Below are 26,592 nucleotides of genomic sequence, written 5' to 3'. Positions count from 1 at the left end.
GCTTTATAAAAAATAATTAAAAAACACAAAAACAAAAAACAACCGACTCGCTTAGCGGAAAAAGTGCCCTATTAAACTTAAAAACCTGAAATGCAAAATGTTTCCATTGTTCTGTTCCATTGTTCGGCCTGGTTGACCGCACCCCAGATTTGGAGGGGCGGAGCCGTTCCACCCCCTTTTCTATTACCAGTTTCGTGGAAGTTACACTGGCCCAAACTGTTCGAAATCTAAGTTGGAATAAAATGACCCCAAAAAAATTAAGTTGTAGAAACGTTCTTCAAGAAAGCCGCAAACGTTTTTCGAGATGGAGTGGAAATCGTCGTTCATTTTAGTCCCATAAAAGGAAGGGGAAAACAATGATTGCGCTGACGATGACGCACGAACGTGCCCCTCGCGCACGGCCGAACGGACCTGCGTCATTTTCACTGGTAACGTCAGGATCAACTTTGTTCTCTTCACGTGTAGGTTGTAGCTGCATAACCTGTTGGTATGCGGTATTACAACCTCGCACGTAGCACGGAGTACCAGACGAATGACAACGCTGCCCACTACACGTCCCACTTCCGACTTTCATCACGCGGCAACCGAGTAGTGCATAAAGTGCGCAGGCTTTAGTAGGTCGAAGTTCAGTATTCAGATTTTAGATTTTTGGGGTTATCAGTTTGAGTTTGACACTCATCCAGAGTATTTTCCCTTTGAGATCTATTCTTTTTTGTCTACAGCTTTTTAATATAAAAAAGGGCTCAATTCTATTCCTCTTTTTTGATACGTCAAATATTTAGCTTTATCGTTTCATTGTAAAACAGGGCATACAAACTGAACGCATAAAAGTCACCACAAATGAAAAGGACGTGTGGAAAAAGCAAAAGTGACCCCCCCCCAAAAAAAAAAACAACTGCAACAAGCTCCGAAGAAATTCTTTAAAGAAATATGAAAGATCCAACGAAAGATCCATGGTAGTTGGCCGGTTTAGTTTCAGTCTGAGTTTATACACCATTCTGCGCACGCGTGGGCGGGGCGCCGGGTCCATTTTCTGAACACTCCCTAACAACGTGGCCAACCCGCGGTATGTAACCCTATTCGAAAACCAACACAACAGTTTGTTGGCTACGCATTCGCCAGGCTAGTAGCCCTTAACATAGATTTGTTTCCTGCAAGTGAGATGTTCTACGAGTGGGAAAACCCAGCAGTTGCTATAGGACGGCAAATATTATTCACAGAGCCTTCTCTTTTCTATAATTAACCCCTCTCAAAACACGAAAGTGGTGCAACTCATCTGTTTCTATGCGGGATTAACCTCGTCACATGACCTGCGCGCACACCCCACGCGTGCGTGGCTAGTATTGTTTTAGTTTCCAACTTGCAGGTGGTTTCCGCTTTAAACTTGATGAGGTAATTTCGGGACAGCTTGTCACCGAGAAGCAGACCAGGAAAGATATATAAGGCCGATGGACTGTCCGGTGCAGGCCAGAATCGAGTTCTCGCTTCGTGCCGTGCAGTGGGAAAAAAACCGGCTTTGGAGCTCGAGTCACACAGCCCCAAGTGAAAATCTTCCAGCAAACTTTTCTTCAGACGCTCAACTATTATGAACCTCACCGGAGACCTTGTTCTTTTCGTTCTGGCGATTTGCGTTTCTGACAGCATTGGGTGCACTGTGGATCAAACAGTTGGAGGTAAACCTACTTTTTTCCAGATTTTGAAACCTACTTTTTCCATTTTGTTTTTGTGGTTATCTTTACTGATGTATACATTGCTTGTGCGAAACAGTAATTCTCGACGGTTGGGCGCATACATCGTCATGTTAAAAACGAAAATCTATCCAAAAACCTTCGAGGACAAAATGTTCTGTTTTCATTTTCAAAGAAGGTATTCGCGAGTTGTATTTTAGTCTGTTAGACGTATCTGGGTTGGGCTTTCTGTAAAGGTTGATAGAGAAATCAAACACAACTTTGATTTCAACTTTCAACGAATTCGTTGTTAAAAAATCGAAAGCCTGACCTCGTTTTGGGTGAAGAAGAGCATGTTCTCTACCAGTGAATTAAAAAAAAAATGATTAGATTACATCAGATGAGATCAGCTTTTTTAAAGATAATTGTCAAGTGCCGAAAGTGAACAAGCTAAAACAACGATCAAAACTAAGTGATATGAAAATTGAAGATCGTAGAAATATGATTTTGCTGAGCGAAGAATCAACTCAGCTCTGTGGAAATTTACCATGTCTAAGGTTATGTCGTCAAGAGAACTGAATTTCTATGTTTAAAAAAATAATCTTTTATTCACTAACTTTGCAAATTATGGAAAACTGAAGAAATGATATATAATTTACTCCAGCCATTTCAATCTTCACTGTTGTACAGTGCATGATTCATTTCCAGTACTTTTTGATGTCCTATAACCTGGAAAGCCACAGAATGGTCAGAAACGTCATCCTCCTCGATACACTGCTTGCACAGTTTCCTCAAAATGTTACCCGCGAAGTCGCTATTTACAGGGAAATAAGAGGAAATTGAGAAGGGTAACGATTTCAGTTGATTACAGGACCTCAGCTGGCCGACGTGATGATGAGCCGGTTTCCAATGCCGACGTTTGACCTGTCCGGGTTAGTGGTCACTATTGTCCCTGCGGTTCCGACCTCTAAGATAGAACAAAGCGGGTGTTTCACAATAGCGCGCCTCCAAGTGTTTGCAACGTGTCGGCCAATCACAATGCACGAAATCTGTCGACCCTTTCCAAACGCGCATTGGGTCGACAGATTTCGCGTCTTATGATTGGCCAGTGCGTGGCAAACTCTTGGAGGCGCACTATTGTGAAACACCCGTATTGAATACTTACTTGACTTTGCAACTGGGCTCAGCTTACTGATTCGTCACATTTCCATTTCAGATGGAAAACTCAGTTTTGTGAACGAGGTTTCAGCGACCGAGATCGTCTATGCCGGCCACGCTGAAAATCTCGACTGCGAAGCCGTCAACCACTGTAGCATCACATGGTACAAGAACGGCATCCCGTTTCCATGGATTCCGCACGGAGACATCGCAAACCGCCGCCCCGAGGAGAAGGGTCAGTCCCTTCGCTTCAAGAAAACAGACTTCGATGATGAGGGACATTATACTTGCGTCCTGTCCAACGGGGAGCAGAGCATCAGTAGGACTATCCAGCTTGTTGTCCTAAGTAAGATTTTTGTCGTTGCAATCTTTTCATTTGGGTTTTTCTCCTTCCAGTGTTCAACCAAAATGGGGCATTTTCCACGGGCTCTTGAAAAATGCCTTTGAAATTGTTTTGTGGGGAATTCAGTGCCTTATTGTTTGCATGGTCGTGCGGTTCACATTTGCTTACGTTTTTTTGTTTTGTCTTGTGTTTTCATTCTCCTTTTGTCTCATGCGAAATTCTCATTTCATCTTTGAAATATTTCCCTACTGGCAGACGGGTCTCTCCCCCGGAAGCCTTGTTTGTTAGAAAGCACCGGGGGCTCATGTGCCGACCAGACGGCTGTGGTTGGGGACACGGTCCGCTTCTCTTGCGAGTTCTTCGTCGGGAAGGGCCAAGTCGAGTCTAGCTCCGTAGGCTGGCTCAGGGTGGATAAGAACGGGAACTTGGAGCGGATCGAGGACACCGAGGCCCGCACAGAACGGAGCAGCAGGTAAACAAGCAGATACCTTCTGAGTTCGACTTGTAACGAATCTCAATCCGGGTTGGTTCAGACGTTTTCTTGGTCAGAAACGACGATTTTATGAGTTATTTAAGAGGGTCATTTCTAACCTAATTGGGGTTATTTTCTGTGGGAAGCATTCCGTGGAGTTTGGTCATAAATACACTCCTTTCATTATTCCTTTTCCGTCGTTTTCTTCGGGGGTTATTCTTTTCAATTCGAAACAAAAAGTTGGCATTTTAGAGTAGCAGATCTAGGCCTATAGCCTGTTTCCTTTCTCTTGATCGCCTGATCAGAATTCCATGATCTATTTCTAGATCAGAGTTTACAGAATTCTAAGTATAGTTTTACTTTCACCGTTTTCAGAGGAATGCAAGACCATTAGCAATTACTTCCAAGCTCGCTAATTTTGTCTTTTGTGTGTACAATTCCTTGCGAAAGTTGACTTAAAAGGAGACCCAAACTTTTGAACAAGATTTTCAATCTTTCCTTACCTTAATCAGGGACGACAGTGTCGTTGTCTTGAGCCTGGAAATCGCCGGCGTAAAGGAAAACAGCTTTGGATCTTGGATGGCGTACGTCTTCAACAACGGTTACCAAGCCGAGGCGACGGTAGCCGTCAACCCTAGACCGAAAGGCGATGGCATGCGAGGTACTAAGAAATCGCTGCTAGGAAAGATCAAGACGGGGCATAAAAAACAGGAGAAGTGTCCTGAGGGAGTTAGAGGGCTCAGGTACCGTGGATTGGAGGCATAGGAAAGTGAGGGGCGAGCAAGGGGTGGGTGAGAGTGCACGAGTACTCGCGAGTGGAAGTGGGGAGACGGTATGGTTAAAAAAAAGAAAGAATGAGTCAGGGGTTTGGGGGATGAACGGAGAGGAATCGACCCAACAATGGTGAGCTGATTATACAACAGTGTTTTTTTTCTTTCATTGGTTCATGTGATTCAATCGACGACTGCTTTGTTTTTAAACCGGTCAGCTTCCAACTATGACGTAACTGCCAGCCTAGAAACGACAAGTCCCTTTCAAAACAGTTCACAGAGGTCTGGCGGGAAGGTAATAATTTTAGTCGCCACGTTGGCGCTCACATTATCAGCTCATGATCTGCTCTAATACCAGTTGCTGGTTTTATTTGAGATGTAGCTAATATCTAAACAGGAGTTCGGACAAATTGACGTCGGAAAAACGGAGCTTATTTTAAACTAAGGCCTAGCCTAATCCAAACAGAGGAATTGAAACCTGTGGTTATAGAAGCAATTCACATCCTAGTGTCTATTCTCCTACCTGTCAATTGTCATAAAAATAGTTATTTCATGGGTCAGTTACAATAGTCACGATGTTTGTAGCCTCATTCGACAACTTTCTTGTCTATACGCCAATGTCACAAAGGAAGCTAAGCCGGGAAACAAGACAATTTGGATCGATGGCGGTCTTTGCCAGTAAGCTGATGCCTTTGTACGCCCTCAACGACATTTCAAAGCTCAGGTTTAATTTCAGTCAGTCAGATTTTATTCGAGGATATTTCAAGAAAATTTATTTGGCCATTTAGGCCTGAAAAGGGTCAAACTAAAAACTGCATAATTTCTTTTTATATTATACCAAAGATGAACGAATAATATTTCACCTTTTTTATGTGGATTTAATGAAGAAAGTTGTATCTTTTATTTTGTACATTTTATGAATTAAAGAATCCCCTGAAATTTGATTCATTGATTTCTTACAGAATTTTCGTTCTTTTTTTTTTGTATGCTTGAATATCTGAAAAAAATCGGTGTGATGCACATCACATCAAATATATTGGTTTTTGCCAATATTTTGCTTAAAAAACCCTGATTTGATTTTCTTAGATGCAAAGAAAAACTCAGAGTGAATGTTCCTTTTTTAAGTAAAGGATTTTTTTCCCCGTTTCTTTCTTTACTGTTGCATGGCCGGATGCGTGACAGAAATCCCTGCGTACCTGTACATCCACAGCGCCCCCACATTTGAGTTAGGTTTTTTCGTGTGCTCTTGTTACGCACCTTCGGGTCAGTTTTACCAGGCCGTATCAGCGATCGATTGAAAAGAGAGGGCGTGTATTTTTGGACACCTTTTTTCCCTCGGGGTTCAGGAATGATTCTACTCAAAACATACTACAAAAGCCATGACATTCAAATCACTCACCGCCAATGATTTCTGCTCATGATGGAATAAAATAGCGGGTTAATCGCCTTCAATGAGTCACGCCCACGATGTCATGATGCCTGTCGTGGCCGTCCGATCAGACGCGCTGGAAAACAAGTCCCGGCGAATCAACAGCGATATCCGTACGCCCAATGAATTTGTCGGGCAATTCTCGGTTCAACTTCTTTCCCACTGACATATGAAACCAGCCAGTTGGAAGTCACAATGTTTCAAGCAAAGCAGGGACACTAATAATAACAGGCCTACCAATTTACAAATGTATTCGTTTTAATTAATTTTGACCAAACTCATTTAACTTTGAAACATTACAAACAACAGTGTGCATGAAATATAAAACAAAAAATTATGACTTAAACTGTCCACACTGATGGGTAAGCCTGAATCGACACGTCACAATAAGGAACTAAAACCAAAACTTTATTTGAGCTAAAACACTGTTCTAAATGTTTAATTTGAACCGAATGACTGCATGCACCTGCAAACTAAGTATATCATTTGACTTTAATCGTCTCTTAACTAAAGGGTTTTGTGTCAAATGAAAACTGTTGGCGTAGACTAGATGTCTAATCCGAAACCAATACACGCTAATATCAATCAACCATCACTGAGAACAGAATTAGAAAGTACATTGTAACACAGAAATTATGTTTTTGCTGTTAACTTTGTCATAATCAATGCATCTTACTGCAACTTGACCAATGGGAAAATTCTAGCTAATCTCACGAGCAATGAGTTAAATGTAACATACACACTGCAACTTTACGTTCTGGAGTATATTTTGAGTTTTTAAGTTAAAATGCAAGACATTTTATACGCGCAACATAATGTTCTACATTTTTCTTGACCAAGTGTATTTATAGACAGCTGGGTACTTGCAATGGCCAAAATCACGATGATGATAAATCATAGAAATATACAATGTGACGTATTTATACATAAGTTCAAATTAATTCTGTGTAAGATAGGAAATATACATTCCATAATTCATTAAGAAAAAAACCTGTACATCTCAGTTTAAAGTTGGTTTGAATATTTCATGGTTCACTTTAACTGCTCTAGATCCAACATTTAGGGTCGGGAATGGAGTGACTTTTATGCACAGTGACTGATTATTGAGAACTGTATTTAACTTTCTGAAGGGTCCTACGTTTGAATTTTTGCAGGAATCTGAAAGGTAGAGAATAATATAACAATTCCCAAAAAGCATGAAAATGGTGGGGTTCCGCATTTTCCTTTAAAAAATGACAGCTCTGAGGCATCCCTCCAGATGAAAATATGAACAAAACGTTGCTGAATAAAATTTCACTGATGATTATCTCTCAGCAAATTTTAGGCTATTTGTCAGTCTAAGTACCTCTTTTGTCATAACTGGCATGGTTCTTCAATCTGTCATGGATTACTGAAATCAAGAGGTTGGTGGCAGAAGTGGGATCAGCACTACATGGGTAAATCTGGGTGCATACCTTCACTTAATTACATGTATATGCCGTCATTCTGTGTGTTGTCATTGGGTACAACTGGGTACAACCTGGGGAGAGTCTGCATTCTGAAACCCACATCTTCCTCTCGCATGTCAGGCAGTACTTCATTGTCCACGAGGTCGCTGGTTTGTGACATTGTCTCCATGATGACATCTTGACGCAGGTTTATGTCTTCGGCCCGCTGGGCAGGGGGCTTTGGCAAGCGCAGTCTCAACCTCTTCAGGAATCTTGAGTGATTGCAGGGACGGTAAGGTTCTATTCTGTCAGTCTTTAGTGGCTTCAGGACTTTGATGAGCTGTCCAAGCAACGGGCTGAAGTTGAAGTTAATCTTGACCGGCTTGGAAGATGAGGCCCCAGAGTTTGCTGATGTGTGGGATGACGTGAGAGACGAGATCCCATCCTGCGGTGTCCCCGAGGTGGAAGGATGTGCCTCATCAGTTTGGCAATCAGATGACAGTGAAGATGGCTGCGAGGAACCGGAAAGGGAGGATGGCGTGGTGAATGACGAATCAGAAGACAAGGAGGTCAGCGAGGGTTCCGAGCCGTACAGCGGTGACGGGTCAGCAAATGGAGACACACCCAAGAAGATGGGGATGACCCGCTCAGACAATTTGGAGGACATGATGTCCGTGGCAAGCTCCAACTCGTACTTGCCATACTCAGAGGTGGTGTAGCTTGGCGTGATGACCAAGACGCAGCGACGACTTGCCTCCATTGCTTTACTGAGCTCCTCCAGAAGAACTACATATGGATGGAAGGACAAAGATTAAAACCGTCCACCTGTTGATAACGGCATTACTTGATTAATTATGAAGGGCTGGAGTCAACATCAACAGAGCTGCTCAGCATAGTATAACACTTAGCAAAATCAAGGTTACCAGCTTACACTGCTAGCAACTGGTTCTCTACACTTTCTTGCTCAGCTCAACGAAATTAACTCAAGAAATAGGCCTATAGACACTGAAAAATTGCCTGGGTTTAAATTTAACCAAAGGAAGGGTGAAACTGCAGCTACCCAAATATGGGCTGTGTTAACCCAATTTGGGGATGAGAATCACTTTCTGTTTCATTTTTCACCAACAAAATGAGTGGATGTTAACCACTGCTTGGTTAAAACAAACCAGAAATTAATTTCAATCACCCAAATTGGGCTGAAACAACCCAAACGATTGGGGTAGTTGCAGTTTTCATCCTCGCTCCGTTTAATTTAACCCAGGCAATTTTTCAGTGCACTGATGGCATCAAGCTTTGTTTACATGGGCACTTTCCTAATGGAGCAAAGCGGGGGCCCATGGTCTACTAACAACCATAGGAAAGCATACATATAGACAAAGTGTGGCGCCACCATAGTCTATCAATTAACACTCAAAAAGGGGCCAACATAATGACCCTACAAGGCGTTCATAATTTGACATTTTTAGAAAGGCCTGGGTTATGAACAGAGTAGAAAGAGCTTTCATGATAATTTTGAAGTGGACGGTAAATTCATGACAAGACCAGTAACGGACAGGAGAAAACTGAGCCTCACCATTGGAGGGTACTGTGTGTATTTCGGGGACGAAGAGCCTGTAGCCGTACTGCTCAAGATAAGGCATGACGACTTGAAGGACGAACTTACGATCGCCATCTGACCAGCTGTAGGATATGTAGGCATCATACAACTTCCCGTCTGAAAAGAGGATTAACAAAACCGTCAAAAGGTACTCGCATGAGTTTAAAATAAAAATGAGGTTCCCTCCCAGCTGCCAAAAAAGGAAAATCAACCCCTCCTCTTTATATATGGAGTTGTAGTCGAGACCTCTTCACAAGACCAACATAAGACTAGCAAAAGACCAACACAAGACCTCCAGTCTGAAATCCAGTCACAAGCTACTCAAATGACCTGCAGCAAAAGCATTCCTTTTGTCATTGTTCACCCTGTTACTTGTGACTGGTCTTGTGACTGGTCTTGAGTCTGATCTTGAGTCTGGTCTTGTGACTGGTCTTGTGACTGGTCTTGTGTCTGGTCTTGTGACTGGTCTTGTGACTGGTCTTGTGACTGGTCTTGTGTCTGGTCTTGTGACTGGTCTTGTGACTGGTCTTGTGACTGGTCTTGTGACTGGTCTTGTGACTGGTCTTGTGTCTGGTCTTGTGACTGGTCTTGTGACTGGTCTTGTGACTGGTCTTGTGACTGGTCTTGTGACTGGTCTTGTGACTGGTCTTGTGTCTGGTCTTGTGCCTGGTCTTGAGTCTGGTCTTGTGACTGGTCTTGTGTCTGGTCTTGTGTCTGGTCTTGTGTCTGGTCTTGTGACTGGTCTTGTGTCTGGTCTTGTGTCTGGTCTTGTGACTGGTCTTGACTACAACACTGGCCGTATCCGAAACGGGCTTCCAGAGCTACGGCTAGGTCTCTTGTCTACGCATCTCCACGCATTTCTAATGGAGCGAAGACCTAGACCTAGCTCTAGACAAGAGATTCGGATGCAGCCACGTTTGATCTGCTCCTAAACGCGGTGTGTGTGACTAACTTTAGTGGTGCCCAAGTCAAAGTAAAAAAAACAACACAGCAGTACCCACAAACAAAAGTTACCAACCAGAATTGAAAAACCAAAAATAAATAGGAAATGGATCCCACAAAAGCATTTCGGACCACTGTACGTCCACCTGCAGAGGCATGTGAACTAAATGCCACCGTGGTTTTACTGAAATTCACCGATTTGATTTCTGTTGACGGAAAAGCCACATGGACGCACCATTCTGCTCATCGTCCCCATAGCGGCCATGGTACCAGAGTTTCACCTCCAGCGCCACCATCTTCCACACCAGAAGAGAAACGCTGACCATGAGGAAAGCTGATCCCACCACTACCCAGGGCAGCTCTTGGTAGTGCCGGACAACGGGCGGCGGTTTTTCATCTGAAATTGATACAGTTTGTTTAATCGATGATTTTGGAACATATTTGCCTCGTGGTAGTACCCTACTAAAAATGGCCTATTCAAACCAATTGATTTTTGAATTGGATTTAATTGAAATGAATTGGTTCCAACTGGCAATCAATTGGTGCTCAATTGGTTTCAGTTGGTATGTTTTCTGTCCCATTTGTTTTCCCCCATCAATTGGAGATTTCAAAATGGGACGCAGTTGGTTTCAATTGGCATTTTTTTTCTTTGCTGTTTATTTTACCCAATCAATTGGAATGTCAAATGGGAATCAAATGGTTCCAATTGGTATGCTTTCTGCTGGTTTCCCCCATCAAATGGATTTTTCAAATGGGACTCAATTGGATTGGAATTGGCATTGAAATGTTTTTTCATTGGTTCTTCAGTTGGTTACAATTGGTTTGAAATGGTCCAACTGAGAAAAGATTCAAATTTACTATTCGAACCAATTGAACCCAACTGGATGCCAAGCAAAAGCAATTAGTTTTGGAATTGGTTATTGAATTGGATCCAATTGGTATGTGAATTGAATTGGATCCAATGGGTAAGTGAATTGGTCTCAATAGGTAAATGAAGTTTGAGTAGGGTATTCTGAAGGGAATATTCATGACAATTATGAGAGTCTTATCCAATCACCTGGGGGGCTGAGCATCAGGACGTCTCGTGACCAATGGCCGCCATTGTTGGCAATGACGCAGTAAATTCCATATGCCTCTTCGCTGACATTGACGATATCCAGCCTGCTGCCGATCCAGGGTGTCTCGCTGCCACTACATTTTCAAAAACAAGTCGGCAAGATGAGATAACGAAATCATTTACAGAAAATCAGGCAAGATATTAGAAAGATACAAAGGCTCCTCCGGTGAGAAACGGTTATTATAAGACAAACACACTTGGGAAGGAGCGGGGGACGCTAGACTTACGAGTCATTCATGTGTTGGATGAGCCTCATGTGGTAGGTGGTGTAGTGGGAGACCTTCCGCAGCACGCCGATCCCCAGCCAGTCCCAGCCCTGGCCGCAGCCCGACCACTGCTCCTGCGGCAGGGAGGTGTTGGGCCGGCGCCAGTAGACGGTCGTTAGCCGCACCTCCAGGCCCACATAGAACTGGCAGAACAGGGTCACGTTCTGGCCCACCTCCGCCGTGCGGTTGTGGCAGAGCTTGTGTTGAAGCTGCAGAGGGTCGCCGGTCCAATACCTCACTGCCATGCAGGGGGGGGGGGAAAAAGGGTTCATTTCGGCTGTGACAGAGAACCTCTTTTAAACATTCACTCCTGTGAGCAGCCTGGAAATATTCCATCACGCGTGGCACTGCATAAAACGAATTGATGTTTCCCATGGCAGAAAATGGAGCTGGATTGAGTTAGGGAAAGTCAAACGTCAGGGTACTAAATGCAGAAACTGAGCAGTAAGCCCCACACGGAAAAAAATACATGTATGGCATTCCTATTTAACATTTCATCCCCAAATAGCATCATCTTCTTTAGAAGATAGCAATATCTCCATTTAAACAGACACATCTCTACTTTCAAGTTAAGTGGCAGATTACAAGTTAAACTTTCGTTTTGTTTCATTTTGTGTCAGTTCATTTTCCACTTATTAACCATTACCTACAGGCACAATTCCTTAACTTCAAGTTCAGGCTAAATTAGGAACTTATTTCTAAAGTAAACGGCAGATTTTGGTTCTGATGAACAATCTGTAACAACGCATGGAGTTGATAATCACCCCTTTATACGGGCAGGAAAAACGTGGTAATTTTTGAGTGGAAATGAAAATTAATATTTATCACAAAAAACAACAACACATGTTTACTTATTTGTCACAACCTAACCCAATTATATCCTTTTCAGAATTAAATGGTCATACTTAGACCAGACTGGACCATAATTCATCTGGGTTTGTAACTCGATCCTGCACTAGGAAAAGCTGCCTGCCCTGAATAAGTTTTGCTTGTCCTCGGGGCACGTCACTGAGGGCTGGATAAGACACTGGGTACAGGTGGGACTCTTGAAAAAGCCACAGGTGCATGTACATCTACATGTACAGCCATCAAGTACTGTTAACAGTGTTGGGGTGTTGTGAGATACCAAAGAAATAAACACTGTCATCAGAACGGAAAAAGGCGGGGTAAAAAAATACTAGTTTGTCACTGCAGCATGAGATCCTATGGGCAAAGGGATTATCAGGTATGGCCCTATCTTATGCCAGGGGTGTGACTGAGTCGTTGCACATTTTGGATGGAGATTCCCCTGATTGAACCTCAACTATATCACAGAGCTAGCTAGGAACACACCCCAGTGGTATTATCATAATATTCCTGAAAATATCCAGATTCTATTTACTGGAGCACAAAGGAGAGGAATTGTCTGTGGGTGTGGATATCCCTTGGGGATAAAAAGTCTTTTTTTTTTTTGGAAGCCAATTTTTCTGTTTATTTGATGTTGGGGAAGAAGAGCGAGAAATTCATGAGTGGAAAATATATATCTGGCCAACAGTGAGTTTTGAACAGTTGTACTCTTTGAGTAACATTTCATCATTTCACAATGTGACTCTCTCCATTGCTGAGTACGGGTGGTTATATAAGAAAAATATAAATTTAAAATTAACTTGACTTACTTCATGCATTTAACTTCTCACTTGAGTTTGACTTGCCAGTAATATTCAAGAGTTTCAAAAGGCTCCATCATGATCAATTGTTTTATTTCATTTCTGTATCCCGGAAGTTGGTAAACTCAAAAAAGAAAAAAAAAAAGAATGTCAGACAATTTGGGAGACTCTCAGATCATTTAGCGAGTGTTGCTTTTACTGAAGAAATTGTTCAACTTGAAGAAAGTACCCTGCATAACCTTTTTTTTAATTCCCAGGAGGATCTGACAGACATTTTGAACACGGAAGACAACGCCTTTTTTGTCAACCAAGACTAATCTTTTTGCATGCGAGGCACTGTGGTGCGATCAGTAAATCTATATATTTTGGTTACATGCACAGCACTTTGGTTAAATTCAAGTGAATACATAAGACACTCCGATAAAACATACGATACAGCTTGATTCTTCCTGCCAGCAACAACATATCACAGACACCAGTAAAGGAAACAGGAAATCCTGTGAGGTTCCAGCTGGTACATGTCAAGCTAATCATATGTAACAAAAAAGTGTTCACCCTGACAGTCAGGAAGGAAGATTGGCACAGAGTTCTGCTTTGTTTGGATTTCTTGCCTGAACCAAATTAAACTTTCTTCTTTTAAACAACCCCAAACCTTGAAAAATCCTACATTGGGGTCAGTTTCTTTCCATTAAAATAGAAACCCACTGAAGTAGAAATACATCAGTGAAATTCTGTAAGTTAGGACCAGGGAACATACAAATGTCAGATGGCAGAATAACACATAGCTCTACAATCATATCTTATCTTGTAGGCTCACACTGGCCGTGTGACAATATCACAACAGTTCTTTTCCAGAGAAAATATTTAATTTAATTTCATTGATTTGTTTATTTATATTTGTTCATCCAACAGCATATTCAGCGCTAATTAAAGGATGAAGTGATCATTAAGAAGACAATGATGTTCAGATTTAGAGGTGGGAAGGAAACCCAAAGAATCAGGCAGGGACAGAAAACCAAATCCCCATGCTGACCCAGGTGGGATTCGAAATTAACCTGGGTCGCAGAGGTGGAAGGCGAGGAAAGAGCCACTTCGCCATTGCGGCCTGACTTCCCTAATTTGTATATGAAAACGAAGAATACTCACCATCCACTGTCAGATGGGTGGATCTGTTGATCTGGTGTGTTCCGTTGGAGGCGACACAAACGTAGGATCCCTCTGCCGCGTCGTCAGCGGACTGAAAGCGCAGGGTCTGATTGGCATCCACCGGTGCCACGATCGTGAAATTGCCCAAGTCCCAAGGGTAGGGTTCCATCGTGTGGGAGTCTGCTGAGAGACGGTACCATCGTATGCGGCAGAAGTTGACAGCCGCACAGGAGATGCTCTGAAAGCCCTTGGAGATGACATGTTGCTTAACAGTGCCTGCCGTGATAAAAGCTAAGTGCGTACCTACGACAGAGAGAGAGAGAGAGGGGTGGACACATTGGCATTACCAGGAAGGGGGTAATGTCTGTAGCTTATTCCAAGGGGAGGGGCAAAGACGGGGAGGCAAAGTCGGCAGCAAACTGACAAACCATCAATGGTGGAAAGGGGGTAATTCCAACGTACTTTCATCATTTTCAAATCCTGAGGGTGGGGTGGGAGCTAGGAACAGCCCCCTTGGGTGGTGACTGAGGGAAGTAGGGGTTCCAGCCTGCACAAGTTCCACACCTTCATTTGGATCCCTTTTTTGATGACTGATAACAATAATAATAACAAAGTGCGCTTTACAAGACACAACCATTAAGAACAATAAATGGAACAAGTAAGTTTTCAGAACTGCTTTAAATTCATTTTTGCTATTGATAATTCGGATATGGTGAGGAAGAGAGTTCCATACCGATAGTGATGAATGCATGAAGGAACGATGTCCATAAGTCTTAGTGCGAGTAATCGGTGTATCGAGCAGCAATGAGGAGTGATCGATGATGTCTTTTTAGAGAGCTTTCCACAAAGCTGGTATGTCGTTTAAAAAGAATTTCTAACCTTCTGCGACTGGGTGAACGGCATGGCCTTCAAACAGTTTTATATACCTTTTATACTTCCCCGTGCCAAATTTTAAAAAAGGTCCAAAAATTACAATAAATGAATACATTCTGAAAAAATTTTTATTGAAAGTATTACAAGCTCAAATACAAGTTTGTCCAGTCGCTATCATATTTGTGGAGAACCACCACCAACAGTGTGCATCAGACTTTATACAATGAACATAACCAAACAGCACTGCACCCCATGAATTCCGGGTTGAAATGCAAAGTACAGTCAACGCTACACTAAAAGGCCTTTTGTGCACTGAACTACAAAGTTCAACCATTCTTCAAATCAAGGACTGAATTTTGACCTCCAAGCTGAAACTAATTCCATCCGGCCCTTCAGGCGGGTTACACATCTAGTTTACAGGTTACAATTGAAGACACTCCGGCTAGGACTCAACAGGCACAGTGCCCTGGAGTCCCTTGATTGCCCTAAAAACTACACAAGATCAACTAAGGTCTGACAATGAATACATGTATAAAAAACTGGCTTTAAGTGCAGGCCAAGAGTTACCAAGAATTATCGCTTACTCACAAAAACTGTTGAAGTTCAGTTTGGTGGCAGACTGGGACTCATCCAAAGCAGCCACAGTTGAGTGCAAAATACTAAAATTGTCATTCTTCCCTGGGCTATTTAATTCATTCAGCGCAATCACAACCGGGAAATAATCATTGTCCTGCTTCATACACAGCGCTAATTCACAGTTCAGAAATATCCTGTTTACAATACCGCATCCAAGCAACTAAATCCAGAAGTCCAATGGCCAACGATCTTTCTGAACTTAAAATGCACCGCTAGATTATCCAAACCAAATTTTATGAAACAGAACAATATCCAACAGTGTTTCACTTTTTTCAGGCACTGTACCTGTACCATTGTTGTTATGCAATTGGCAGCTTATACATCCACCTCGCCCAAAAGAGCAGCTCAGTAACAGAAGGAAGAACAGATGTGCAGGTTTCCATGGCAAACAGTTGCCGTGGCTCTTCGTCCTGTTTTCTTCAGCCACGGTGGCACCTCTCCCCTGCATTCTGAAGGAACTGATCGTTGGCATATAAACACTGCCTGTACAGGAAATGAGAACAAATGCTGTAAAACGAAATGGCGCCTCCTAAAACCAACTTCCTCCTGAACTTGAAGCTGGTCTTCGATAAAACATGACCAATTCACAAACGAATTGAAGCAGAGCTTTTTTAACATTCTGACATATATTGGCTAAAGCTCGCGAACATGGGGGAAAAGTTCGCTACTAACAGAAAACACATACAGCCATTCAAGTAGGAGGCTCAACGTACAAATGTGAGTAGTCCAACACCTTGCAGTTGCACCGCCTGTCAACAAATTTCAATGTTTCAACGCAAAAGCCACAAAATCTTACCCACAAAAATTTGTTGTTGAATTCATACTACCAACCGCTGATGACACTGTTTGTGCTTAGCACCAGAAATGCCTGCCTTCATTCGTATTTCCGGAGGCACTTTTAACAACCAAACAAGTCAAGACTGCTTCCAGGAAAGTCCTTGACGAAAGTCACTGAGCTGATACCACCCCACTTAGCGCGCACTGCGTGTGTCGCACGTGCTAAACCGACTGTTCCATTTTCCCCGAAAAGTAGGGGGTGGAGAACATTTTCACTCCCCTAATTTTCCTATGGAAACTTTTCTGGCGCACAAAAGCAGAATGCTAAGTGATTTACTATCAGCGGAGGCCGATCATGGTGTATAGACTATCTAAAATTTAAGATTTGTGTTGTCAGACACAATTGAGCACTGCACAACACAAGGACCCGATTTTGCTCACTCACACATCATGTCCTGCTTGGATCAGTCCAAGTAATATGTTTTCAGACGCCTGTCTTTGCCTACCCCGTTTTACCAGGAAGTCTGAGGTATACCTTTTGAGCTGTAGATCTCTACTGAATTTATAACTTCGAGCATGATTGAAAACGTGACCCCGTCGTATTTGAATTTGAACTGAAATCTTCCAAAGCGTTAAAAGGACCAAATTTGTGCGATGCAAGGCAAGATCCGAAAAAAAAAATTACCCTAGCTCCATAAATCAAAAGCACACTTTCCAGCTTACGACGCGAGGTCCAATTTAGCAAAGTTAAATGTTACACGCGAGAAATTATTACGTCGTGTGAAATAATTATACTCTCACTGCATGGTGACAATCCGGGTGCTGCCGGTAAAAATGGGCGGGGCGGGGGGTAAACTTAGCTGCTACTCCCGACTAAAATGGCTCCTGGTTTGAGGCTGGGTTGCGGGGGGGGGCTAACTCACTGTACGGCGGGATAATGCAATTAAGTTCATCGAGGGTGAACAGAGTCATTTGCCATCATTCGAACATCTATATTGCAAGACAGTTCTATTGTTCCGTAAGGGAACCTACTTTGTGCATACGATGTTGAACAAAAGCCCTGGCCTGCCAGATGACATGCAAATCCTCTACACGTGTACTTTGAGAGAAAAGGGGATTAATCAACGAGAAATGACCGTCGTATGCCCCATGGGGGGCTTTTATTTCAGAACGAGGAACAAGACTTTGCTGGGAAAATTAAGAAAAAAAACATGGTGTCCAGTCATTCGTAAGTGCAGTGAAGCAGTGAAGCAAGTCTGAGTACCACTGCAAAGCTTATGAACCATTTTTTAGATGTAACAAGTCACTGTTCAAGGTTATCGCGTTAACATATAAATCCACTTCTCGTAAACTATATTGACACAATCTGCGCATACAGACGCCCCAGTTGAGTTGACCTCAAATGGGTAAACTATACCGAATAACAATAGGTAGGGACTCCCCCGGTAATTTCTGAGTAACACAAGCACAGACACAAACGCGAGAGGCACACACAAAGCAACAATGGCGGCGTAATCTTTTTCAATGTCGCTTGACGTTGGCATGTCCAAAGTTATCCTATCAAAGCTCACTTCGTGGCTATTTACGGAACATCGGCTTCACTTACAAAGACAGCAGTAGGCTCCAACTGAATACATGTTAAATTAACTGTAATCCTCATACGCAACAATTGCAAAATTCAGCCTGGGGAGTATCAAAAAACATAACGTGAAATACAAGGTTTGAAGTCTGTTGATCCGCATGGTTAGCGGATTTTAAGGCTTCGACAGAATAAAAGCAAGGTTTGAGACATGCCCCAAGATTCGAAGTTTGTAATGACGTTTGATAGGTTATTTTTATATCACTAATGATAGCAGAAAGGGAGGGAATTCGCACATTAATGTGGAAATGATTTCTGCTACACAGCACTTATCCTCCAACTGCAGTTACGTTTCACCCAGCATGTTTTTGTCTCTGCACCTGCAACCAATTGTAAGCCTATCACTGATTAAAAGATTTTAGCAAAGCTCTGTTTTTTCGTAAGGTGACAGAAAAAGGTGGCAACGTGGAGCCCTTTAATATGCCAAATGAACCCGAGGAGGCTGGAGCTCAGAGATATCGCTGGAAGTAAAGCTAATGTTTCTGAAATGCGACAGGTTTCCATTTACATGGCAAGTTCAGATATTGTGCATTCAGAATTTAAAAAAATGCAAAGCATAATCTTGTACATTCAGTGAGAATGGACTTCAGTGGTTGCCTTGGAGTCTCCTTTTTCCCTTTTGAGGCAATTATATCTCAAATTCTGAAAACAGTAATGTGTATTATTTCTTTACAGAGTTAATAAAAATTGTATGACTACAGTTGGGTCTTTTTAAAAACAAAGTGCTAGGAGTGACTTAAATTTAAATAATCATACGGCTCGGTAACTTGCAGTTTAACAATTTCACACAGTAGACAAATATACATCATTAAAAATATAGTTACATATATCTTTAGTACAATACACACAGAGATCTTAATTGCAAAGGCTCTGTCATTCACATAGATAGCTCAATTTATTATACAAAAATATTCAAAGCATCTTAAAAGAGAACCTGAAAGTGTCTCCATATTTATCTCCCATGGCGGCCTTTAATAACATACATGTATGTGCATGTATCATGGTTAAGAGACCATACTAAGAAATCTAACTTCCTTTTTCTTTCACTGAGTTTCTTCATCTCTCTTTATCACTACTGGCTGACCAGAACGCGTTCGTCACATCTTGTCACAATCGTCGCAAACTGAAATGGTCCTCCATGTACTTTCTGCATATATATACATCACATTTACATGAAATAAAGGAGCTAAGAAGCCATTTTTCTTTTATTCTTGCCTTGTGTAGCAAACTTTTTTTGAACTGACATGGATATTTATCCTTGGGGGGGGGAGTTTTGATTACTTTGTGTGGAACAAATACAAAGTTGTGACCGCAGAAATATGCCCTGACTTGAACTTTGGACTTCTTCAACAAGGAGCCGAGGACTGGACAGTAAACATTTGGAGTGACATTTGAAGACCGGCTCAGTGTCGTGTTAAAACGTTGTTACCGAAACAAACATGAAACATGGTTCCTTTATCTGAAGAAAAACATCCAAACCGATACTGAAGTACAATCGAACAATTTCGTGAAGACCCAAATGCAAATCCAAAAGTTCCCTTACACAAAGAACCTTTAGAGCTTGCACATTAAAGGAAAAAAAAAAGGATTGTACAAGTATTTTGGCAAGCCGGAGTTTCATTGTTGAAACGGTGACATCCTGGAGCGTAAACCCTAGTGACCTAGTCAACGACAGCTTGTTGCACTGAACAAGGCAATCGCAATGACTCTGTGTGACAGGGGTATGGAAGGCACAAACTATCAAAATTCAATGTGACTTTGTTCGGCACATACTTAATCCTACGGTATGTTTCGAGACTAAACCCATTTGTCAAAGTGTGCACAATTCCATGTGAAACCAGGAAGCAAATGTTATTTTTTGGGGGGGGGAGCTGAACTTGTTGGGGAAGGTCCAAAAAGGTGGATATTTTTTATGTGGGGGGAGCCATACCCCCCTCCTGTTAAACACTTCTGCCTGTTTACCCGTTTGCAATGATTGAGAACCGGGCAGGTGGGTGGCTTTTGAACAGTTGGTAAATCTACCAGCTGATTTTCAAAACTTTTCTGGTTTTTATGTGAAACTTTGACCTCTTTCACGGTCTAAAAAAAATTGGTTGTCGACCTTAACCCTCCTTTGGTTTTACAGCACAAATATGCACAAGTGCTCAAGGTCACTCTCTTGCATGTTGGTGCAATGCACAACACGATACAGTTGTGCTTCTTTGAGGTGTTTACCAAGTGACCCAAAGAGTGACTTCAGCATAGGAGGGTTAATTGGGATTTAGTCAAAAAAGCACTCAAAAATGGGAATTAAAAGTGAGATTGAGCACCTTTGAATAAGTATGTTTAAAGCTAGCTGGGGTCTTGGCAATGATGGACTCCTTTATTTGTCGGGTCGATAAACATCAACACGGCAAGGCATTTTCCTTCTGGTCTTGGTTTGCATGATGATGTCTGGTCTCCATCTCTGCGATGTCCCTCAAAAATCGGTTCATCTCACAGCCCACGGCGATGTCAAGATGGGGGGGTGCACCTCCGTCTGCCTGCCCATTGACGTTTCCGTCCGACAACCGCAGGAGGTTCCTCTCCTCAATCCCTTCCCTCTGGGGTGGAGTCACGGCTGGTCGGCGGGGCGGCATGTGGACCAGCAGCTGTTTGGTGGACCGGTCGGCCGCCTCCTCGTCCCACTGCACCACCCGCACGTTGGTCAGGATGCGCCTGAGGAGCGGCATCTCCTCGCGGTCGGTGGCCGAGATGGCGCGGTAGACCACGGGCACGATCTTGATCTGCCGGTGCAGCAACTGGTCGGCCGCGACGTCCACCTGGATGGCGCTGTGGCGGGCGCGAATGAAATCAGGTGAGATGACAATTAGGCAGCGCCGGCTGGTGTTTAGGGCCAGAATAATCTCCTCAACCAGGGCTGACAGAAAAGGAAGCCAAAATCCAGTTATCTCACATCAGTGACCTCTGAATTAAAGGGAAAATCAACTACCACATTCTTTACGTCTCAACTGGCATGGTGGGCAAACAATGAAGATCAGAAATAGCACACCAAAATGTGACAAAGTCTGTATCCAAAATGGGCGTCCCGAACTATGGCCTGGTCTACTGTCTGCATGTCTTTGCATATTTCCAACAGAGTGAAGACCTAGAACTAGCTCTACACAACAGATTTGGATGAATCCTGAGACTTCTAGAAACCCAATAAATTGTTGCAAAATTTGTAACTTTGTCAACAGAAAGGTTACAGGCACTGCAGGCTTACCGGATTACACTAAAAAATGTTGTGCACTTTCTCAAAATGTTACATTTTTCTGACAGAGCTCAAACCTCAAATGGGGAGGATTTCAAGAACCATCAGAGCAATCAGATCAGAGGATCAGAGCAATTTCTTTGCTCCCAAATGACAAAAAATGCAAAAATCACAAACGGGTACTATTTAGCTGAATGCCTTCTGAGATCTTGGTAGAAAACAATCATTATAAAGTACAAGTGTAAATTCTCAATATGAGTACCTGCCAGTTTGAATGACCCAAGTTGAACCCGTTTGGTGAAATCCCATCATCAAGGTTTTACAGCCTTAACACCACCCCGAGCGGTATCGGAGAATTCTTTTGTAAATACAACGAATTGGGCCTTACTTGTTGCTGGTGTGAAATCAATATCACCGACGCAGACGTTATAGTCAGCCTGCTCGAGCCTCTCACGGATGTCCAGAGCAAATGGTAGATCTTCGTCAGCGTAGCAGATAAACGCATCGTATGTCTTCCCGTCTGCAAAAGCAGGCACATTTCAAATTTGCATGTTCAAGCGCGTATTGCTAAGTTTGGGTCAGTGCGAAACAAAGTGAAATTAGGTCAAAAGTGACAGGGTTTAATTAAAGTGGGAAACATTACAAGGTTCCCCCAACGTTTTTCTTTCAAATGCACCCCTTCTTGACTGACAAAGTGCATGATTCGTAGCCGACTTACCGTCGTCCTCTAAGGCCCCAAAGCGGTTCTTCCTCCAGATCTTAACGTCCAGCTTGACAAAATGCCAGGTCACGGCCATCGCCACCAGTGCAACCAGCAGGCAAGCCACGGCCACGGTCGCTGCTATGACGGCCGTCAAGTCTGCCATGGGTTCCGGCGGAGGGGCTGAAGGGAAGACACACCAAAAAAGCATACACTGGGTATTGAAAGAGACCATAGATTTGGGAGGGCCTACTGCTCAGCCTTGATATCCATGGGATTAGGGAGTTTGGATGTCTACTCAATATAGTCCATACAATCTGAAGATCTACTTTACGTTTACAGTAAATAAATATGACAAAAATGGACCTCAAAAGAGTTGGGTAGATTTCACAGACTCCTTTCAAAGTGCTTGGGAGAACAAACTTTCCTCAACACAGTCTGTTGGAAGTAAGCAACGAACACTACCTTGTTGTAGTAACTATACAAAATTTGTGCGGGTTTAATTGTGTAACACGCATTATTGCCGTCATTTTCACCAGCACTGTATCTTCACATTTTCTTAAAACCACAATAACAGTCATCCTTTTCATCATCACTGCTATCACCAGGATCACCAGATCCATAGCAACCACTACAATGTCACTGTCTATCCGGACATCACTTCAGTTGAAACCACGCCCACTGTACATGCACTGCACATAGACTTATATGCATTGATTGCTGTGCACATGGAAAATGGAACCGAAAGTTAACATGTAAGTTCAGTGATCGTCCAGTGGGAGCCTGCAAATCGTGGCGCGTCCGCCTTAGTGACAAAGTCACTTTAATATGAACCGGATGTCACAGCATTCAGTACAATTACCATCGCCTTTGTAACCATGGCAACCACTATACTGTCACTGTTATTACCACAGCAACCACCACCATCGTTAGCAGGACAACCCCATACTGTCACGGTCATAACTGCAACAATCACTACCATTACCAACACTACAATTGTTACCATGGCAACCACTAATGTTATCATCATCATCACCATCATTACCATGGCAACTACTAGCCCCACAACCGTTTCAAGTACTCAACTGTACCTGTGAGAGACAAGGGCTGTGTGTATCTGGCCCCGTAGCTGTTGTTCCCCTCAAGTCGATAATCGCCATAGGCCTCCTCCGTCACTTGCCTGACGTACAGATGCTTTCCAGCCGTCTCTTTCAGGCCACTTCCACTGTAAAAGACAATGATTTGGACTGTGGCCTCTCTCTTTGCCTTAAGCTAGTGACAAGGCTGCGTACCCCACCAGGTAAGCTAACTACAAATTTAACTGGCCTGTATACTTTTGCTGGGCGTGCACAGATGTTGCTATGCATAGACTCCATATCAGAGGCTACCTTCATTGACTTGGTATAGTGCACAATACAGCTGTGCAATCAATTAAGGCTCTATGCCGTGCTAAGCTTACGACAGCCCAATCAATTGACTCTTTTCCTGCAATCTAGTGGAGGCCTGACTCTGGAAATACAATAAAAGCTGTAGCGATGCCTTTTGGTGACGCAAACTTCCTCCTTCGCTCATCTGTGCAGTTAACATGCCATTAACCACTTGACAGTTTTATTTCACAAAAAATCAGCCTGATGCGTGGATTTCATTATCTAACGATGCCACTGTTGGACCATTGTAAAAATAACCACCTCCCACCTGTACTCTCTTTTCTCTGTGTAGTCGACCACTTCCTCATATTCTGTTTCCTTGGTGTACAGGGAGCTGACCGGTACCCATGTTCCGGACACCACCCGCTTGTACCAAGTGAGCTCCACGTCCCTGCTATTATCGCCGGCAAAGAAGAAGCAAAAGAATTCTGCCGAACTTCCAACACCTGCCGTCTGATTTATGCAGGTGTCAGCAGATAAGGGTAGAGGCTCCATGGTCCAGGGTGTCTCTGCAGGAAAATATTTAAGGCCATGTTGAACATAGAAAGTGGATGAAATATGGATAAACGGTTGCAGGGTTACGTGGTTTGAGTGTGGCTTTCAAATATCAGCTGATGGTGTCTATGAAGCACACGGAGCCTTCGCAGCGTCGCGAAATTGGGTCCAGGTTGGGTTCGTGAGCAACAGGGGAGATTTAGATCGACAAAGGAACAACGCTGGCTAGAGGATAAAATTCAGAAAACTGAGCACAATTCCATGAAGTTGCTAATGTCATAATGTTGTTAAGCATTTAATGTATTAGATTAGCAGAAACAGGGTACCAACCAAACTGACATACATTGTGCACATCTTGTGGTTGGTTTTCAGCAGAGAAGTGCTTAGCCTGAAGCTTTGTTAGTAAAAATGTCTGCTTAGCGGGTCTGGAGAATTGGATCTGTTCGCAGTTCACTACGACCTGTTTGCAAATACTGTTTAGCCCTACTTCCAGTGCACAATTACTAAAAGCAGTGATGGAAATAACTGGATTTGCATCGCAAAATGCGATATATTTTTGACAAAAAAACGAGACAAATCTGAAAACGATTAGCATTTTTTGCCATGGTTGACGCAGGAGCAGCAATCTACAAGCCTGATTAACATATTCAGTACAACGGTTTGAAAATGAAAATTTTCATTACACGCTTTGTTGCGTTTGTTTTTGCCAGTCAATTTAATTTATTAAAATTGCTAATCAAAACACAATTTGATTAGCATCATTTGCTGATCATTTTTCCCCCTTATTTCCGTCACTGAAGAGCCCTCCGGAATCCTTCCAAATTCTACACTGTGCAGGAACTCAAGGGCATATCCTCGTTTTTTCAACTTTCAGGGGAAAAAAATCAGTCCCAATGAAAAGCAATGGCAGCTAAACTTAATCTTATCCAATCCTTTACAAAAACATGACCTCCTGGTGGATTTTGTAAGATCTGGGAGGGTTGGGGCTATTACTTACGAGCCAAGTTTGCGGAACGCACCTATAACTCGAAGTTGGAACGTCCGACTGATGGTGTGCCGTCCGTCCGTCACCATGCAGGTGTAGTTGCCAGCCTGGCTGTAGAGTGCCCGGAGGATTTCCAAGGTCTGGTTGAACTGGTCAAGTTGGATATCATTATTCACTTGTACCGGAGTATCGCCCTTCAGCCACCTGATACTACAAAAGTTTCGGCTCGGGCAGTCTAAGGTGACATAAAGCTGATGGACAACGGTGACGACTGTGGCTTTTTGGGGAGATTTGAAGCCAAGAGGTAGACCTCCAGGTAAAAAAAGAAAGAAAAGAAAGAAGCCATAACGATTAAACAGGGCTCAGCACAACTAGTCCTAAAAGTGTTGGGAAACATTAAACTGAAATTAATTTGACACGAAACTAGGGAAGAAAAAATCTTGTTCTTCTACCAGGAATGTGCATAGAGTAAATTTGTGGTGTACAAGCAGTGTGGCATGACGTGAGGTGCATAGGTAGTCTGACGACCCAATGAGTCGAACACACAGAGGTCCACTGGCTTTTTTCCACCTGCTAGATCAGTCTGTAAAGGCAACATCAGGTGCCTTTTGTAATCTTGGTGCTAAAGTACACCTTTTTTAAGACTTGTAACTCAGACGGGGGTTATTCAACTTCAACTTTGGCTCGGAGTGGCTTGCCACAAAGCTTACCCTCCTCGACGTTGAGGAGTTTGCAAGTTGGCGGGCCCGGTGATGTCACGACAGAAATTGAAGAGGTCCTACCAACATTCAGATTGTTAGCATCAATGCTGCCCGTTGTCACGGTAGCCATCAGGCTCAGTAACACGGCTGCTCCATACATTTTGTGCCGCCTGCAATAATAATATTCACGATCTTAGACAAGCACGTCGATGACAAAAACTTTTCTTTTCTGCCGTGCTTTAAACTTCGAAGTTTTGTGAATACCTTCACCCCAAATCTATAATGCAACACTCTGTGAGAAGAGGATGGCTTGAATTGGAAAATGTAATGAAATGGATGCAGATTAACGTTTACGGGTAGGCCTACACTTCTTCCATCGGGTTGTGCATAAAATGGATTGCTTGCTTGTCATCCAAACCCCTACTGCTGGCATGATGCAATGCGAACGTCGAGAAGGTTCACTTTACTTAATAATAATAGACTCATAGTTTTGGGAACGCTCACATTTTATACGGAGTATGCCTACCCACGCTTCCACGTCCTCGTAACTGTCAAAATCAACTGGTATAATTTTTTTTTTTTTGGCTAAACAAAGCTCAGAATGAAGTGATCTTTATACGGAAGGAACTTACATGCACACGATCACTCAGTATCAATTCATTAGTTTCAAGTGAAGTGCGTCCTTCATATCCTTACAACACATCCGCATGTTTATGTCTAGCGCCCTCGCAAAACACTGCGATTTATGCGTAGCGCCCTCTAAATAAACATGCGTTGACTACCGAATACTTGAGCTTCACAAAAAGGGGGGGTGGGCGGAGGGTCGTGTGAGCTACCAACTTTTACAAACTGCCCTACAACTAGATTTATCAGGGAGTGGGGGGCTTTATCTCTTTTGGGGGAGGGGCAGATCTTTGTTTGTTTGCTTGTTTTTCATGTAACCTCGTGTGACCTTCAAATTTCTGAGGGGTGAGGCCACATTTGGGGGTCTTTACACGCTTTTGTAAGGAAGAGACACGAAAAGAACAAATAAATTGCCTTTCTAGATTATGTAATTATTTATTTACTTATTGGCTTTTTGGGGGGGGCATGGTCTCTCAAGGCCCTCCTCCAGTTCCACCCTTCGGTTGAATCGAGGAAAAAGAAA

General features: G+C 42.9%; 3 protein-coding genes across 10 annotated transcripts; 1 reads left to right on the top strand and 2 right to left on the bottom strand.

The window, feature by feature from the left end:
• The first annotated feature begins 1,431 nt into the window (after window positions 1-1,431).
• Window positions 1,432-5,374, top strand: LOC110980981 (interleukin-1 receptor accessory protein-like 1). The gene is made up of 4 exons (XM_022238097.2): window positions 1,432-1,673; window positions 2,884-3,171; window positions 3,424-3,640; window positions 4,153-5,374. Exons 1-4 carry the CDS (start codon window positions 1,586-1,588, stop codon window positions 4,403-4,405), a joined length of 846 nt encoding a protein of 281 aa, XP_022093789.2. The 5' UTR covers window positions 1,432-1,585; the 3' UTR covers window positions 4,406-5,374.
• Window positions 5,375-6,075: 701 nt separating this feature from the next.
• LOC110981040 (uncharacterized) lies at window positions 6,076-16,448 on the bottom strand. Of its 5 annotated transcripts, none has more exons than XM_087146033.1 (8): window positions 16,286-16,448; window positions 15,781-15,972; window positions 13,981-14,283; window positions 11,150-11,426; window positions 10,863-10,996; window positions 10,041-10,202; window positions 8,840-8,980; window positions 6,076-8,052 (listed from the first exon to the last, which is right to left on the bottom strand). In XM_087146033.1, the coding sequence occupies exons 2-8, from the start codon at window positions 15,959-15,961 to the stop codon at window positions 7,304-7,306; spliced, it is 1,947 nt and encodes a 648-aa protein (XP_087002159.1). In that variant the 5' UTR covers window positions 15,962-15,972; window positions 16,286-16,448; the 3' UTR covers window positions 6,076-7,303. The 5 variants fall into 5 exon arrangements, with proteins under 5 accessions (XP_087002159.1, XP_087002156.1, XP_087002158.1 ...); XM_087146030.1 differs by having other exon boundaries at window positions 15,775-15,972; window positions 16,286-16,447; XM_087146032.1 differs by having other exon boundaries at window positions 15,775-15,972; window positions 16,203-16,286.
• A 950-nt stretch (window positions 16,449-17,398) lies between these two features.
• On the bottom strand, window positions 17,399-26,155 carry LOC110981010 (interleukin-1 receptor accessory protein-like). 4 transcript variants are annotated; one of them, XM_022238137.2, is made up of 8 exons: window positions 26,078-26,155; window positions 25,455-25,615; window positions 24,779-25,054; window positions 23,533-23,773; window positions 22,929-23,062; window positions 21,856-22,020; window positions 21,526-21,657; window positions 17,399-20,804 (listed from the first exon to the last, which is right to left on the bottom strand). In XM_022238137.2, coding segments are annotated over exons 1-8 (1,626 nt in total). In that variant the 5' UTR covers window positions 26,080-26,155; the 3' UTR covers window positions 17,399-20,289. The 4 variants fall into 4 exon arrangements, with proteins under 4 accessions (XP_022093829.2, XP_022093830.2, XP_087002153.1 ...); XM_022238138.2 differs by having other exon boundaries at window positions 25,950-26,092; XM_087146027.1 differs by having other exon boundaries at window positions 25,972-26,082.
• Between the last annotated feature and the right edge of the window lie 437 nt (window positions 26,156-26,592).

The sequence above is a fragment of the Acanthaster planci genome, linkage group LG14 (assembly GCF_054643075.1).
Source record: "Acanthaster planci isolate LZ-2023a linkage group LG14, COTS_SCS, whole genome shotgun sequence".
NCBI lineage: Eukaryota > Metazoa > Echinodermata > Asteroidea > Valvatida > Acanthasteridae > Acanthaster > Acanthaster planci.
Note: the sequence above shows the minus strand (reverse complement) of the source record. Positions and strands in the feature narration are given on the sequence as shown.